The 15,961-nt window shown below is 42.5% G+C and overlaps 1 protein-coding gene across 8 annotated transcripts in view; it reads left to right on the top strand.

Annotated features, from left to right (window-relative positions):
• Nucleotides 1–15,961, top strand: part of LOC127006977 (inositol 1,4,5-trisphosphate receptor type 1-like) — an 86,656-nt gene that overhangs the window by 427 nt on the left and 70,268 nt on the right. For all 8 annotated transcript variants that reach the window (XM_050877415.1, XM_050877414.1, XM_050877416.1 and 5 more), the window contains exons 2-9: nucleotides 2,307–2,558; nucleotides 5,688–5,758; nucleotides 7,412–7,530; nucleotides 12,739–12,825; nucleotides 13,501–13,761; nucleotides 13,868–14,098; nucleotides 14,306–14,447; nucleotides 15,004–15,215. In XM_050877415.1, coding sequence (XP_050733372.1) covers nucleotides 2,464–2,558; nucleotides 5,688–5,758; nucleotides 7,412–7,530; nucleotides 12,739–12,825; nucleotides 13,501–13,761; nucleotides 13,868–14,098; nucleotides 14,306–14,447; nucleotides 15,004–15,215 — 1,218 coding nt within the window. In that variant the 5' untranslated portion in view covers nucleotides 2,307–2,463. The remainder of the gene's footprint in view (nucleotides 1–2,306; nucleotides 2,559–5,687; nucleotides 5,759–7,411; nucleotides 7,531–12,738; nucleotides 12,826–13,500; nucleotides 13,762–13,867; nucleotides 14,099–14,305; nucleotides 14,448–15,003; nucleotides 15,216–15,961) is intronic.

Genomic DNA, 15,961 nt, shown 5'->3' with positions numbered 1-15,961 from the left:
GTGCCCCCACCGCCCTCCCCACCCCCCACTTCCTCCGGGCTGCTCTCACGCTGATAAATGGCACTGCCTTGACTGTGATTTTCATTTGGAGGGGTGCCTCGCTGTTTGTCTGGCTGCAAGGAAGCTGGAAACGAAATTTATGACATGCAGTGCCCTTGATGTCAGGTTGTTGGGTGGAATTCTTAACTAATTTTTCCTTTGTGTGTTCTGGGGCAGACTTGTTTTGATACATCATATGGGATCCTTATCATGCTTGTCACTATAAGGGGTTTCTCAGAACTCTTAGGGAAGCTCTGATAGTAAAACGAAAACTCCCAGGATGGTTTCTATTATATCTTCTTTTGACACCTGGGCAAAGATTCATTAAAGTCCCTCCTAGGTGTTTAATAAGAGGTAATTACCCATAACATTGAGAGTAGATTATCAAACCATCACTATAAAACATCTTGAACGTGTTATTTTGAGATAAGTGCAGGAAGCAAGGTAAATATCTTGAGTTATCAAATCAAAATACCTGACAAGGCCACCACTGAACCAGCAGCCTGTCACCTCGAGTTTTCATAGACAACCTTACGGAACCTTACGGTGATACTGGACGCAGGCCAAAGCTAGGCCTCTATATCCAGATCATTGTCGCTGTCAAAACTGATATTCAGGTGGTGTGCCGGGGTGGTTACCAATTTTTCTTCAAAATTATATTTAATTTGTTGGTTTGACCAAAACTTATCTAAACGTTTCTCAAATGATATCACGCTCACTGCCTCTACTACATCCTTGGGAAGGCTATTCCAGGCATCAACGACTCTTGAATTGAAGAACATCTGCCTCTTTTGCGTCCTGGACCTCATTTTCCATAGTTTCAATTTGTGTCCACGTGTTGGCCCTGTATGTCTCTCAAGTTGGATGTTCACATCCTCATCATATTTACCTTTGAGGATTTTATATACCTCAATCATGTCTCCCCTTAGCCTTCTGTAAGTCATTGTTGGTATCTCCAATTGTTTCAGTCGTTCTGGATATGTGAGGTTCTTGAATCCTGGTAATAACTTGGATGCTCTTCTCAGGACATTTTCCACAATCCTTATATCCTTCTTCTTGTAGGGGGACCATACTGACTGAGCATACTCAAGATGAGGTCTTACCATGGTCTTGAAGAGACATCTAAATGTAAACAATACCCCACTGAAACTTGATGGCTATTATTATTATTACTATTATTATTACCTATTGGCTCAAAATTAGTAATCTGTCGCTGCTAAAATAGTAACCTATTGCCACTGGATAGTAACCTCTCTATTGAAATACTAACATGTCACTAAAAAAGTAAATATTGTTATGCCGGACGTGTTACTTGGGTTCCGTGTCGCCGTCAGGAGACTCCGTGGGAGGGAGATATGTAAACACTTTGCACACACAGCTTAGTAGTAGTTTAATCTTCTTTAGTACACTACTACACTACTCTTTACTTACCCTTATTATATTACTATGACTGGACTGACCCTCTCTCTCTTCTCCTCTATATAATATATATAGAGTCTAGAATATTACAGTATATACAGTATATTTTAAGAACATGTAACACAATATGTCTTAAGTTGGCATATCTTTGGCGGCGCCACTTCTGCTGCCGCCTGCAGGCGCCCGTGGGCTTGCTCCCCTTCCCAGCCCTTGCTCGTTCTCCCAGCCTCTTCTAGAGGCCCTGGTCACCGGGGAAACTTCAGCACAATATTTACCTGCCAAAATGAAGTGAGGGGCTGAGATGACAGTTAGAACAGATGTATCAAATTTCACCTAAACTGGATAAAAAAACTTAGTGCTAAGAAAGTAAGGCATAAAGACTAATATTTAGGGTAGCATATCATGCACCAACCTGCATATTAAGGGTTGAGTTAGAAATATTGCAGTAAACAATAGAATCGGCAAGTAAAAACTGACATTCATAAATTATTTGCTAAACACAGAAGGTTTGAGGGTGGAGAGAATATTCAATGAAATTACCTCAAGTTTTTAAAAATGATAAATGGGTACAAGAAATATAGTATATATGGCAAAAGGTATAAGACTAGATAAAATGGTTTGAACTTATTAAGTAAAGAAAATAATGAATCAAAGTTTAAAGAATGGGATTCCAAGACCTGGAGGGAAGAGCTTAAAAGTTATGCACTCCTACAAAAACAAATTGCAGATTCAAGAAGAGAATTGTTATGACAACCAACTTGAGCGACATTTTACAGGTGTCATGTTTATACATATTTTCCAAGAAAGTGTTAAGTGATGTGTTCTAAAGCTTTTGGTGGCTTTGACAGGGTTTGGCTGGCATCATGACCTTGTGATAGTGACTGATCTAATGTGTGGTGAAGCATAGTACTTGGCCTCACATTAGGCCACACTGGATTGTCATGTCCTGTGCATGACAAGTTACATAAGGTTTATAGACACCCAGAGAGTGACAGAAGTGCCAGGATGGGGCCTGAGGGCTCAGCCTCCTTCCTGCACATGGGGGACCATGTCTCCCTGTATGCTGAGGGAAGTGTGTCTGGATTCATCAGCACCCTAGGGTAAGTTACCCCAAATATTATTTTGTAATAATTAAGTATATAATGTAAATGTATATAATAATTTGTTTGTGGGGGATGTCAGGCTAACATTGAAGTACAGGGAGATACTGGGCATAATGGGTCTGGCAAGTGCCCTACCACATGGATAGGGTGGGAAAACAAATCTGGCAGAAAGTCCAAAGTTAGTCAAGGATGAGACCAAGAAAGCTTCAGTGACAAGTGTGGATGATTGTCGACAGCATCCTGAAGGGAGTCGGGAGGGAGATCCACTTCCTGACAACTGGATGGTATACAAGATGAGGGACAGGATGGAAGGTGGTGCCAGGCTAGGAATGATACGAGATTTAGTGGAGGAGTACATGGATGAAATGAAACCAGAGGACTTAGTGGTGGTGGAAGGTGGAGGAAGTAAAGTTGAAGATTGGCATGGTGGATGACTTTGGAGACTGAAGGAAATAGTGGAGATGGCAAAGTTGCAAGTGACAGAAAATGTTTTGGTGATGAGTGTGCCAAGGGGGTAAAGAGAAGAAGCCACGGAGTATGACAGGAAAAGGAAGTGACTAAACAGTTAATGCATGGAAAGATCAACAAGTGTGATGGTCACCAGCTGCATGAACAGATAAGCTGGTGGGAAGTGTGGGCAAGGGATGAAGTGTACTTGTCCAACATGGGAAAAGTGTGGGTAGGTTTGAACATACTAGCCTGGGTGCATTAGAAAGAAACAGCCAGGATAGAATATTAGCATGAGGACACGAGACGACAGTTGCTAATTGCCCTCCTGAACACAAGAGGATAGGTTGAAGGGGAGTGGAGAAATCTGTTGAACGAGGGGAAAAGTCATGATGCTAAAGAAGCAGGACAAAGTGCATTGGCAGGAAGGTGGTGGATGACTAGGCATCAGCAGAGGAAGGAAAGAAGGTGAGCAAAAATGGGGTAGGAGTTGCTGCTAAAGTAAAGGAGAAGGCCTGGAGGAGGGTATTAGAGGCTCCGTACTACATCTGCAGGAAGAAACAAAAGGTAGTTTAGGATGATGATAAGGGAGACGTAATCACAGTTAAGGGGAGAGTTCGCTTTGGCTTTTGTTTGCGTCTATGGTTCTGATTCATATGTATGTTATGCGGAACTGTACCCTAAATCTGGCATTGCAAAAGTTCATTAATCGGACGCTTTTTGTTTTGCGATTTTTATTTATTTATTTTTTTCAACATGAATATATACCCAGAGAAACTAATGGTGAGACCTAGGAAATCAGTAAAAGGAGGAGAGAGGTTAAGATGTTTGTCCTATGCTGATACAGTACAATTGCAGAGAGTAAAGATGAAATGGAGGAGATTTTGTGCATAATATTTTGATATGAGAGTAGAACCTAAAGAGAGGTAGAGTCAAGGAGTTAAGCAGCGAATGTCATGAAAATGGTGGATAAGTATGTGTAGTATAAAGATCTGGACGTGAACAAGGAATGGATAGGCGGTGAAAACAGGGGGAAGTCAAAGGGGGATAAGCTAGCAGGGTGTCAGGGATGATCATTAATGGTGATACGGTAACACATTGATCGACAAATATGATATGGGTACGAGTCAGTGAAAAAGTTGGCTGTATCATATTTTTCTTTATGGGTCAGAGGTAGCACACTAAAGGGAAGGGTCCATTTGACTTCTGGAAAAGGTAAAGAGTAGGCTAGCTGGGATTGGGGCACAGCGGTAAAGGTTGCAAGAGGGGACGTGGGAGGGAACACTTTTTATTTTATTTTTTAGGGAAAGAATAATAAAAGGCAAACTAGTACTCCTCAAAAAAAGAGATTAAAAGTTCAATGAAAAAAGATGGGTAAAGAAAATACAAGAGAACAAAACAAAGTCAAAAAAGGAAAGAATTTTGGAGGTGGGAAAGAAGGGAAAACATGACTGAGGAGTGGAATGGGATAGAGATCAAGACTGTTAATAGAAAAATTGAAAGCAATGGACAGGAAAAAGTACAGGAAGGAATTATAGAAAATCATAACACTGGTACTGGAGGAAACAGAAATCAGAGGGGGTAACCTGGCATGTAGGAGACCGGGGGAGCAATTTCTCTTTAAAGCAAGAACATGTACTCTGGAAGCAAGTGGAAGGAACAGGGATAGGGGGGAGACAAGGGCTGTAGCTGTAGAGTAGGAGAAAAAGAAACTAGGATATATAGTTGTGAAATGCAGCAACCAGTAGAGGCAGAGAGGATGGTTACTAGCTTCGATAGTGACAGTCATAGGGAAAGAGGAATGGGACAGGAGGTTAGAGGAGGATGAAAGGGACGATCTGTATGGTGTTGGAACTGTCAGGTTAGGTTAGGTTAGATATGCATGGAGGCGAGGTGGAAACCGAAAGAATTGCAAGCTTAACAAATGAGTTCGAAACAGTGCCGGGAGATAAGGACACATATACATTCATGAATCAGGGGAAAATGGATTATAAGAAGTGAAACGAGTGGGAAAATATATGAAATTTTAAATGCTATAGTTCATTCAAGTTAGGAAGGGTAAATGAAGTGAAGGGATTGAAAAGCAAGCGAATGATTAGACAACAACAACAACAAAAAAGATCAAGCAGAGAGTAAACCAACGAAGCGATTCGAAGCCGTATAGGTCAAAAGAAGAAGAAGAATAGAGGCGTACGCTATATATTGTAACATCCTCTCATAATTTTCCTCTTTACGACAATAGAGTGCATAAGGAAAACTCGAGTTCCTGCAACCAAACTCCATCCAACTCACTTTCTAATGGGTTTACATAATCAAATTTCACTTAGCGATTTTTTTTCGTAAAGTTGGGATCGTCTGTAGTAATGCTATTGACGATAACAGTACATTATCATTATTATTAGGTATTATTATGATGATGACGATGATGTGTGAGTAATGAACAATGGCAAACATGTACTGCTTACTATATAATCAAGTTTTGTGTATGTATATGCCTAGATAATTACCCAAAACTGGTGCCTCTTTAGTTTAAAAAGCATAATATTACGATTCTCTTATGTAGTTCTCTTTTATGCTTTCTCGGGTGAAGTAAACATGCACATAAGGGAATAAAGATGTCCGTAGAGTGCTGTGGTGATGCTTTGACTTTACTCAACCACCTGTCCTTTCCTTCTGCAGGTTGGTTGACGCTCGTTGTGTGGTGAGCCCGGACGCGGGGGATCTCACCAACCCTCCCAAGAAGTTCAGAGGTAAGTCATTGTTATGCATTATTTAATCTTGGTATTATTCATAAGCTGAGGGTTTCGTCAAGGTTGAGATGCTTTTCTACAGTCTTTCCTTCATGATTGGATCTCTGGTTTGTGTTTGCGATCACACAGACAAACTATTCTCTGTAAACTGCTGTGTAAATGGAAGGGGCTTGACCTTCGTAAACAAAACAAGGATGAAGCATGTAGGGAGGCGGTGGCTGAGTGGTTAGCGTGCGGGCGCGGCGTCCAGGAGGACCTGGGATGGCGTCCCGCCCGCTGTCACAAGCTGTGAGTTTTCAGTCACCCCCGAGTGGCCTAAGACTACCCACATGCTGTCCTGAAGACCACCTATCAACCCGGACTCCAGATTCCATAAAAAGAGGATCAAAGTTAAATTCCGGGGGACAGCATGAGCCAAGCAAGATGGCGCCACTATTAACACTTATCTGCGCCACAGACGGGCCGGGGTCTTTCATCAGGCCCCACTAAAAAAGCCTGCTGGCGACAATGGCGGAACGTTAAAACATCAGCCTAGTTAAATCACTGGAGTGGTCATATCATTATAACCTGATTAAACATAACTTGCTGTATTTATTGTCAGTGTCTGATAGAGACTGTGATAAGAAATTGGGCTGCCATGTAGCTGTATAGGTTTGTAAAAAAAAAAGAAGAAAGTAAAGAAAGGTGAGCAATGATTTCTCTGCTATATTATCATACGAAATTATTTGAATTTTTTTTAATAAAATACCATAGTATACCTGTTTTGCCTCAGCCTTTTTAGAGAAGCAAATTAGAGGTTTTGCATTTTCGTTTCCACGTTGAGGCACCACGTTGGCACCCTCTGCCAAAATTCAGCTTTGAAAGTCGCACATAATGGCCTCATTGAACGGGAGGCAGCACGTAATACCTACATGCTTGGCGAACCCGGCCGCTTGGGACAGCAGCTGGCAAGTTATGCAGTGTATGCTGCTCAGCCTCATACTGTCGCCACTCGTGCATGCCTCTCCTGCCTGATCAAACTTTCTGACCCTCACTCAACGACACCAGCTTGGGAGGGTTCAGAGGCTAGCATTCAGGCACCCCTTTAATCAAACACCTTCAACGCTGATCATGTCGTCGAGCCATATTGGGAACGCTGCGGCATAAGGCCTTTTGGAGTCTTTATGGGCGTCTGGTGCTATTACAACCTGACCACCCTGGCACAGGCACCGCGACGCCCTTACAAGTTTGGTGAGGGCCTGTTGCACTACCCTCGCCACTTCGAGTTAATGCTACCTGAAGCGCCGCCCCCCACCCGCTTCACCAGGTATCGCAACATTCGTAACCCCTTCAGTGCTCAACGTACAGACCGATATAAACTCAGAGCGGTATACTCCTTAATGCGCAATAGCAAGTTGGTGTAAATATATAGTGTTTCTTTAGCTACGGACCCGGGGGCGACCACACAGACACGGGGGGTGGGGGGTGGGGAGGGTCCTTTGTACGCCGAAATTGATTTTTTTTTTCTTGAGACGTCATTATTTATAAGCATTGTAATTTTAGGAAAGCTGTAGACATGCTAAGGTAGGTGGAGGTAATCTTCAACCTCCATTGACGAAGATATTACAAAATTCATCATAGCAGCTCCTGATGATATTTCTTCTCCCTCCCCAGACTGCCTGTTTTGCATCTGTCCCAGCAATCGCTACTCGGCCCAAAAGCAGTTCTGGAAGGCAGCAGCCAAACACAGCGACAACTCAACCACAGACCCAAGTCTCTTGCAGCGCCTTCATGTAAGTTAGTTAAGATCTTCATAGTTAGCTGCCTCTCCCAGTACCATTTTACAGCAATATAATCATAACTAGTGTAAAAGGTCAGCTGCTTTATTTTTTATCTCTGGCTGATAGTACTGTTTCCGCTCGACATCCGCCATCCTGTCACTGTTGGGTGGACACTGAACAGGGGGCGCTGATTAAAGTAGACTGCCTATTCGTCTTCACACCGTCCAGGAATCGAACCCAGGACCTCTCAGTAATGAAGCGAGTGTGCTGACGTTGCTCCGTGTGTGTGTGTGTGTGTGTGTGTGTGTGTGTGTGTGTCCTTTCAATACCCCCAAAAAAAGAATTAGGTCAAGAACATTCCTTTCGTCATTGTGAAGGAATTATGATTTTTTTTTCTGGGATTACGACGAGCGCGTATTAGGAAATTGCCACGACGATGTGTTTGTATTTGAGCAGTTATCCCAACAACGTTTTACTGGCTTCAAGGGGACGGGGAGAGGGACGGGGTGGGGAAGGAGCGGAGTGCGTGCGAGGCTGTGCTATGGCTTGACTAGGGCCTCTCACGCTGCCTGCCACGCGTTGATGACCCAGTGTTGCTAGATTGGGGTACAAGTAGTGCATTGGGTTACTCTTGTTCCTCCACTGCAAAAGATGAGTTGGGATACCTCGCTACACTTTCATTACCTATTTGTTTTTACACTTGATGACGGTAAAGCTGAGAGTATACGGTAAATCTGCATGTGACCGCGTGGATCATTAATTCCCGTCACATATAGTCCCTTGAACTTGTGGCGGGAAATAACTTAACCACGGGACACAAGGCCAATGTCACGTCCAGGTCGCCACTGTTTGCCTTTCCCAGGTATACCTATTGATCGACCAGCCTGAATTGGAAAGATGGACAGGTTGCACGCCGACAGCTCCGGACCGAGATTCGAACGCTGGCCCGCGGATTCGTAGCTTGGCGATCTATAACCATTTCACCAGGGAGGAACTTTGATTAAATTGTTCTAAATGAAAGTTACATAAACTGAATCATGGTTTCATATGAACAATAATAAAGTTGCAGAGTGTGTAGCCAGGCAAAGGTGTGGATGTGTAGCCTAGTATCTCTCTCAGTGGTTAATCTCTCTCTCTCTCTCTCTCTCTCTCTCTCTCTCTCTCTCTCTCTCTCTCTCTCTCTCTCGGGTTGTGTGTGAAATTAATGCGTCAGATTATAAATAAATACTTCCCACATTGAGATACTGAAGTTGCTATAATTCTTGACAACTAGCGACTTCTGACACGTATCTGCTTTACTTATCGTCAAACTGTGGTTATATGTCAAGCAGTCAAGGACAAAGCCAGCAGCTACTTCCCAAACAAAGCTTATCTTCATTTCATCCTTCCTGTGATGATATTTTTTGTTTATTTATCTTCCCTTCGTCCTGGCAGATTAGAATTTCCAGGCAAGCTCATCTATTTTTTATACTTTCAACCCTCTTCAGTTATGCATCGTTACCCCTTCCCCAATCTTTGTTTTCCTTTCAAGTCAATTTTAAACCCAGTTGTGCGAGAGAGAGAGAGAGAGAGAACACACACACACACACACACACACACATTGATCCACAGACAAGGCAGCAGGTGCACCGCTCAACTTTAGGGTGGAAGGCGTGGGGAGTTTAGCCAAAATGTTATGATATTGAAGGAGACCACATCTATGAACGAGAGGTAAAGGCTGTGAGATAAAGCAACCGAGAAATGAGGCAGAAAGGCTATGGAGTTGAACGTGCAATGCTAGGCTATGAAGGGAGTTGAACGGGCAATGCTAGGCAATGAAGGGAGTTGAACGGGCAATGCTAGGCTATGAAGGGAGTTGAAGGGGCAATGCTAGGCTATGAAGGGAGTTGAACGGGCAATGCTAGGCAATGAAGGGAGTTGAACGGGCAATGCTAGGCTATGAAGGGAGTTGAACGGGGAATACTATAGGCTATGAAGGGAGTTGAACAGGGCAATGTTAGGCTATGAAGGGAGTTGAACGGGCAATGCTAGGCTATGAAGGGAGTTGAACGGGGAATACTATAGGCTATGAAGGGAGTTGAACGGGCAATGCTAGGCTATGAAGGGAGTTGAACGGGCAATGCTAGGCTATGAAGGGAGTTGAACGGGGAATACTATAGGCTATGAAGGGAGTTGAACAGGGCAATGCTAGGCTATGAAGGGAGTTGAACAGGGCAATGCTAGGCTATGAAGGGAGTTGAACGTGCAATGCTATAGGCTATGAAGGGAGTTGAACGGGGAATACTATAGGCTATGAAGGGAGTTGAACGGGCAATGCTAGGCTATGAATGGAGTTGAACGGGCAATGCTAGGCTATGAAGGGAGTTGAACGGGCAATGCTAGGCTATGAATGGATTTGAAATGGGAATACTATAGGCTATGAAGGGAGTTGAACAGGGCAATGCTAGGCTATGAAGGGAGTTGAACGGGGAATACTATAGGCTATGAAGGGAGTTGAACGGGGAATACTATAGGCTATGAAGGGAGTTGAACAGGGCAATGCTAGGCTATGAAGGGAGTTGAACGGGCAATGCTAGGCTATGAAGGGAGTTGAACGGGCAATGCTAGGCTATGAAGGGAGTTGAACGGGGAATACTATAGGCTATGAAGGGAGTTGAACAGGGCAATGCTAGGCTATGAAGGGAGTTGAACGGGCAATGCTAGGCTATGAAAGGAGTTGAACGGGGAATACTATAGGCTATGAAGGGAGTTGAACAGGGCAATGCTAGGCTATGAAGGGAGTTGAACGGGCAATGCTAGGCTATGAAGGGAGTTGAACGTGCAATGCTAGGCTATGAAGGGAGTTGAACAGGGCAATGCTAGGCTATGAAGGGAGTTGAACGGGCAATGCTTGGCTATGAAGGGAGTTGAACGGGGAATACTATAGGCTATGAAGGGAGTTGAACGGGGAATACTATAGGCTATGAAGGGAGTTGAACGGGCAATGCTTGGCTATGAAGGGAGTTGAACGGGCAATGCTAGGCTATGAAGGGAGTTGAACGGGCAATGCTTGGCTATGAAGGGAGTTGAACGGGCAATGCTAGGCTATGAAGGGAGTTGAACGTGCAATGCTAGGCTATGAAGGGAGTTGAACGTGCAATGCTAGGCTATGAAGGGAGTTGAACGGGGAATACTATAGGCTATGAAGGGAGTTGAACAGGGCAATGCTATAGGCTATGAAGGGAGTTGAACGGGCAATGCTAGGCTATGAAGGGAGTTGAACGGGGAATACTATAGGCTATGAAAAGAGTTGAACAGGGCAATGCTAGGCTATGAAGGGAGTTGAAGGGGCAATGCTAGGCTATGAAAGGAGTTGAACGGGGCAATGCTAGGCTATGAAGGGAGTTGAACGGGCAAAGCTTGGCTATGAAGGGAGTTGAACGGGGAATACTATAGGCTATGAAGGGAGTTAAAAGGGGAATGCTAGGCTATGGAAGAGGTTTTGGAGTGGGTGAGTGACTTATACGAGTAACAATCCTACCATGTGCATAACCTATTTCCATATTCTTAATTATTTCGGCGGCCAAGCACACCCATTTGGCAAGGCTTTCGTAAGGGAGTTGTGAGCCTTTCCATAGATAGCCTTATGAGTTATGACCTTGGTGGTAGTTTGACAAGGCTTCTGTGCCGTGAAAGTTAAAAATCACTTATGAGAACCCGATCAGCCTCCTTTTTTTGGCCTTTGGAAATTGTAGATGGGCGTGAGCGTTTGAGAATAGTGATTTAATGCCTTTTCTCAATCTATCAATACGTCTGTCTATCTATCTGACCTAATGCCCTTTCTCTATTTATCTATTTATCTATCTGCACCACAAGGATATCTTTATTATAAGGGTCGATTAGATAGTTTCCTCGCTGCCATCTCCAACAATGAGTCGCGAACGAGAGAACTTTAATTAAATTTTTCGCAGCCTTGCACGCCCTCCACACACACACACACACACACACACTCTCTCTCTCTGCTTCCTTCCTTCTTTCCTTCCTTCCTCTGGGCGGCTTATTGGAGGGTACACTATTATAGGTTTTCCCAATTTCCTTTATCGTTTTCTTTTTCTCTTTTTTGCTTAGGTGTTTTTTTTTTGTGGTTTATGGTTTATTAGGTAAGTGGGGGTTGCTTGCTCTTGTTGTTCTTGTTCTCGTTCTTTTTTTCTTTTCGTTGTTCTTGTTCGTTTTCTTTTGTTTTCTTTGTTCTTCGTTTCTTCTTCGTTTCTTCCTCGTTTCTTCTTCTTCCTCCTCTTTATATTCTTCTTCGTCTTCTTCTTGTTCTCTTTCTTCTTTTATTTGTTTCTTCGTTTCTTCTTTTTCTTCTTCTTTGTTGTTTCTGCTTCTTCGTTTCTTCCTCGTTTCTTCTTTGCTGTTTTACTTGCAACAATAAACTATCAATCAATCAATCATCAATCCTTGTTTCTTCTTCTTCCTCCTCTTTAAATTCCTCCTCTTCTCCCTCTACAACAACCACTACTACTTCTTCCTCGCTACTGCTGCTTGAAATCTGACCCCACAGGTATATAACAGCCTCCCTTCGGCCACATCCTCGTCCCCTTCCAATCCATGTATGCCCTTTAGTACGGGAGCTTATCTCTTCCCTCACATAGGTCGGTGTGGCCCCGTCCTCCAGAAGGTCACGCAGGCACAAGCATAGGGGAGGGAGGGGATTAAATTGCACTTTGATGAGATGGTGCCTTGGTTTTAATTCATGTTCCTCCTTTCTCCGTTATTGTTTACTTGCAACAATAAACTATCAATCAGTCAATAATTAATGTTAGGGGCTCTACCTTTATACAGGATCCCCCATTGTGATTATAGGGAAGTAATGCATGTAGGCTATATTGAATTTAAGTTGAAAAAAGTGTTGTAAAGTGCGTAGGAAATTAAGCTTATGGAGAAAAGGATGAAAATACGAAGAGGATAGAGGGATTTGACATGAGTGGAGCAAAGTGCGTAGATAATAATAATAATAATAATAGTTTAGGAGAAATGATGAAAATGCAAAGAGAAGTAGTGGTAAAGTAGTAGTATAGTAGTGGTAGTAGTAGTAGTTATAGCAGTAGTAGTTATAGTAGTAGTAGTAGTAGTAGTAAAGTGCCTAGGAAATGAAGCTAATGGAGAAAAAGAATGAAAATATGAAAAGGAATATATTAAACATGTGATTTAATTAATGCTCTGGCTATTGTTTTCCAGCATGCGGCAGAGACAGAGAAGAAGCAAAACGAGGCAGAGAGCAAGAAGCTGATGGGCACTATCATCAACTACGGGAACACCATACAGGTAACACACATACACTCACCATTGTATGAATGAAGAAACGATGAGAAAAATGACAACCATGACAAGACCAAAACGTGGTTATGCAGCATTTGTGTGGCCCCTGCACAAAAAAAAAAGATAGATTTAGTAAAGTGGAAAAAAATTCAAACATCAGCAACTAACAGGGTTTCAGGTTTGGCAGGGTTTACATGTGAAGAAAGCTTAAAAATAATTAATTACAAATATGAAGAACCTAAGCGTAATGTTCAGTTGGTAGGACAGCAAATAAGGATTGGAATACACATATCTAAGACAAACAGGGCAAACCTAGACCACATAAAAAAAAAAAAAAAAAGGAATGGGATGAACAGCATGAATATCAACCTGCCTTTTTCCTTCTAGTGAGATGTGTAGGAGGTACTTGTGGGCGTCTTAGTATTACCAAGCAGAAATTCATGGTATATCTATAATATTTAATGAAACTGCACATAATTTTTGGTTATTTCATTGGTTGGAAAATATAAATCACTCTTACAAAAATCTTTGACAAGAAATATATATAGTAATCATTCTGTTACCATGGTATGTCTTCATACCTGTATAATAAATCCTTTGATGCTTATCTCAAATCTGCATCAACAGTTCAGTGCCATTCTTTATTCAATCTTTACAACTCCTTTACTTTTTTGTTTACAGCTGCTACATCTGAAGTCCAACAAGTACCTGACAGTGAACAAAAGATTGCCAGCTCTTCTGGAAAAAAATGCAATGCGTGTGTATCTCGATGCCAACGGGAATGAGGGCTCTTGGTTTTACATTAATCCGTACTATAAGCTGCGTAATCCTGGGGACCATGTGGTGGTGGGTGATAAGGTGATCCTGAGTCCAGTGAATGCTGGCCAGCAGCTGCATGTGTCCAGCACTCATGACCTCCGAGATCATCCAGGATGCAAGGAGGTAACTTAGAGAAATGTCAAGGTTATTAACATTAATTTCGAAATTCCATTTATTGAAAAGCCACATTTGTTTATTATGCTATATCACTGCCTTTATTTCTCCTCAGGTCAATGTGCTGAACTCCAACACTTGCTGGAAGATATCCTTGTTTCTGGAGCACCGGGAAAACATTGAAGGCATTTTGAAGGGTGGAAATGTGATTCGGTTGTTTCATGCAGAGCAAGAAAAGTTCTTAACCATGGACGATTACAAAAAGAAACAAAGCGTCTTCCTCCGAACCACTGGACGCACCACTGCTACTGCTGCGACTTCTAGCAAGGCACTCTGGGAGGTTGAGGTAAGCTTTGGTATTTAATTATGAAACTTTTCTAAGAAGAGTAAAGAAATTAGGAGGGAGTTATATCATGCACTGTAAAAGCAGACACGTCACAAGGCTGTTCTCACCTCACTAAGATAGGGAGCAGTGTTAGTGTCATTATGAACCAAAGTGATGCAGCACTGACAGCATCAAACTGCATTCTCACTCTTTACTAATCCTCCCCAGGTGGTGCAGCATGACACGACGAGAGGAGGAGCTGGCCACTGGAATTCTCTTTTCCGCTTTAAACATTTGGCTACAGGGCATTACCTGGCTGCTGAGGTGGATGATGACCCAACCCCTGACGCCACTCGGGAGAAACTCAGAGGTAATTGGGTCCTGCTTGAGGGCTGTGTAAAGATCTTATTGAGTATGTAGTAGATTTTTATTATTTATTTTTTTTTTTTTTTACGTTTACGCCTATATCACCGGTAGGCTTGCTTGAGGGGCCTGGATGGTGTTCGGCCCCAGCCCGTCATGGCGCAGGCAAGTGTTTATAGTGTTTATAGTGGCTTATTATGTTCATGAGATCCTTGATGTAGTTGGAATACATATCAGCTATTAACACCTCAATATCCTACTGGAAAGTCTAACCCTGGAACACACCTTATGGCTGTTTACAAATATGGAAAGTTCTAATATTCTCATGTTTTTATGGGGGATTGAACCAGTCATAAGTCAGCAATTTGGTTAAGCCCTAAAGGCCTTTGCCTGAATAATGCAAGCTTAAAGATGTTTTACTGTATATAATTCTACAAAACATTCCATATACTCTGTGATGTAAACAATTTCAGCGTAAATAAAGGACTTTGTAATTAACTTTCAAATTTATGTGTTGAGTTGTATATATTGTAAACTCTACTAACCCAAACTATTCCTTACAGATCCTAATGGCCCTGTTTACCAGCTTGTCTCAATACCACTCAGCAATGACATCGCATCTATATTTGAATTGGAGCCGACCACACAGATACGCGGTGACTCCATGGTGCCACAGTCTTCCTACGTGCGCCTCCGCCACCTCTGCACATCCACTTGGGTTCACTCCACGTCGATTCCCATTGACAAAGAAGAGGACAAGCCTGTCATGTCAAAGGTCCACTAAAGCTGCTTATTAGTTTTGGATCTTAAGGATGTTTGGTAAAGGGGTAATGAGACTTAATTCCCTGATGGTAGAATGGTAAAGGACTAAAGGTAAAGTTTAGGTTGGGGCATAGACTAAAGCTGTGCCTGCTCATCTCTGTCACATTGGCCATGGTGTCTGTGGTGGCAAATATCACACATGCCCAGTAACTCTTTCTAGGTTTCTATCCATTATGTGATTGATTTGAGTTACTTATGCATCTCGGCGCCATATGACCCAGCAGTTGCGATGCCAAGATGAGCGGTCCAATAATCAATACTTATGCATAATATCAACAATATCTATTCGGCATGGTGAAAACATGAATTTTAAACATGATGTAAAGCAAATAATTCCAGTATAAAACTATTTGAATGTTGTGCTTATTATTATGATTTTCTTTAATTCTCCTTTTTCTATCGAAGCAGGGCAGGAAGATTGAGTCCCATGAAATATAAAGAAATATGTAGTCATGGAAGACAGTGTAGCCCAGTACTATGAACCCTACTCATATTAACGCTTCCTCTCACCCAGAGCATAACATTAGCTTTAACCAGTATTGTTTTCCAGTTTACATCTCTGTCTTTTATTTACTCAGGTTGGTTGTGCCCCCAGAGCATAACATTAGCTTTAACCAGTATTGTTTTCCAGTTTACATCTCTGTCTTTTATTTACTCAGGTTGGTTGTGCCCCCAGAGCATAACATTAGCTTTAACCAG

Source organism: Eriocheir sinensis, chromosome 34, assembly GCF_024679095.1.
Source record: "Eriocheir sinensis breed Jianghai 21 chromosome 34, ASM2467909v1, whole genome shotgun sequence".
In the NCBI taxonomy this organism is placed as follows: domain Eukaryota; kingdom Metazoa; phylum Arthropoda; class Malacostraca; order Decapoda; family Varunidae; genus Eriocheir; species Eriocheir sinensis.
Note: the sequence above shows the minus strand (reverse complement) of the source record. Positions and strands in the feature narration are given on the sequence as shown.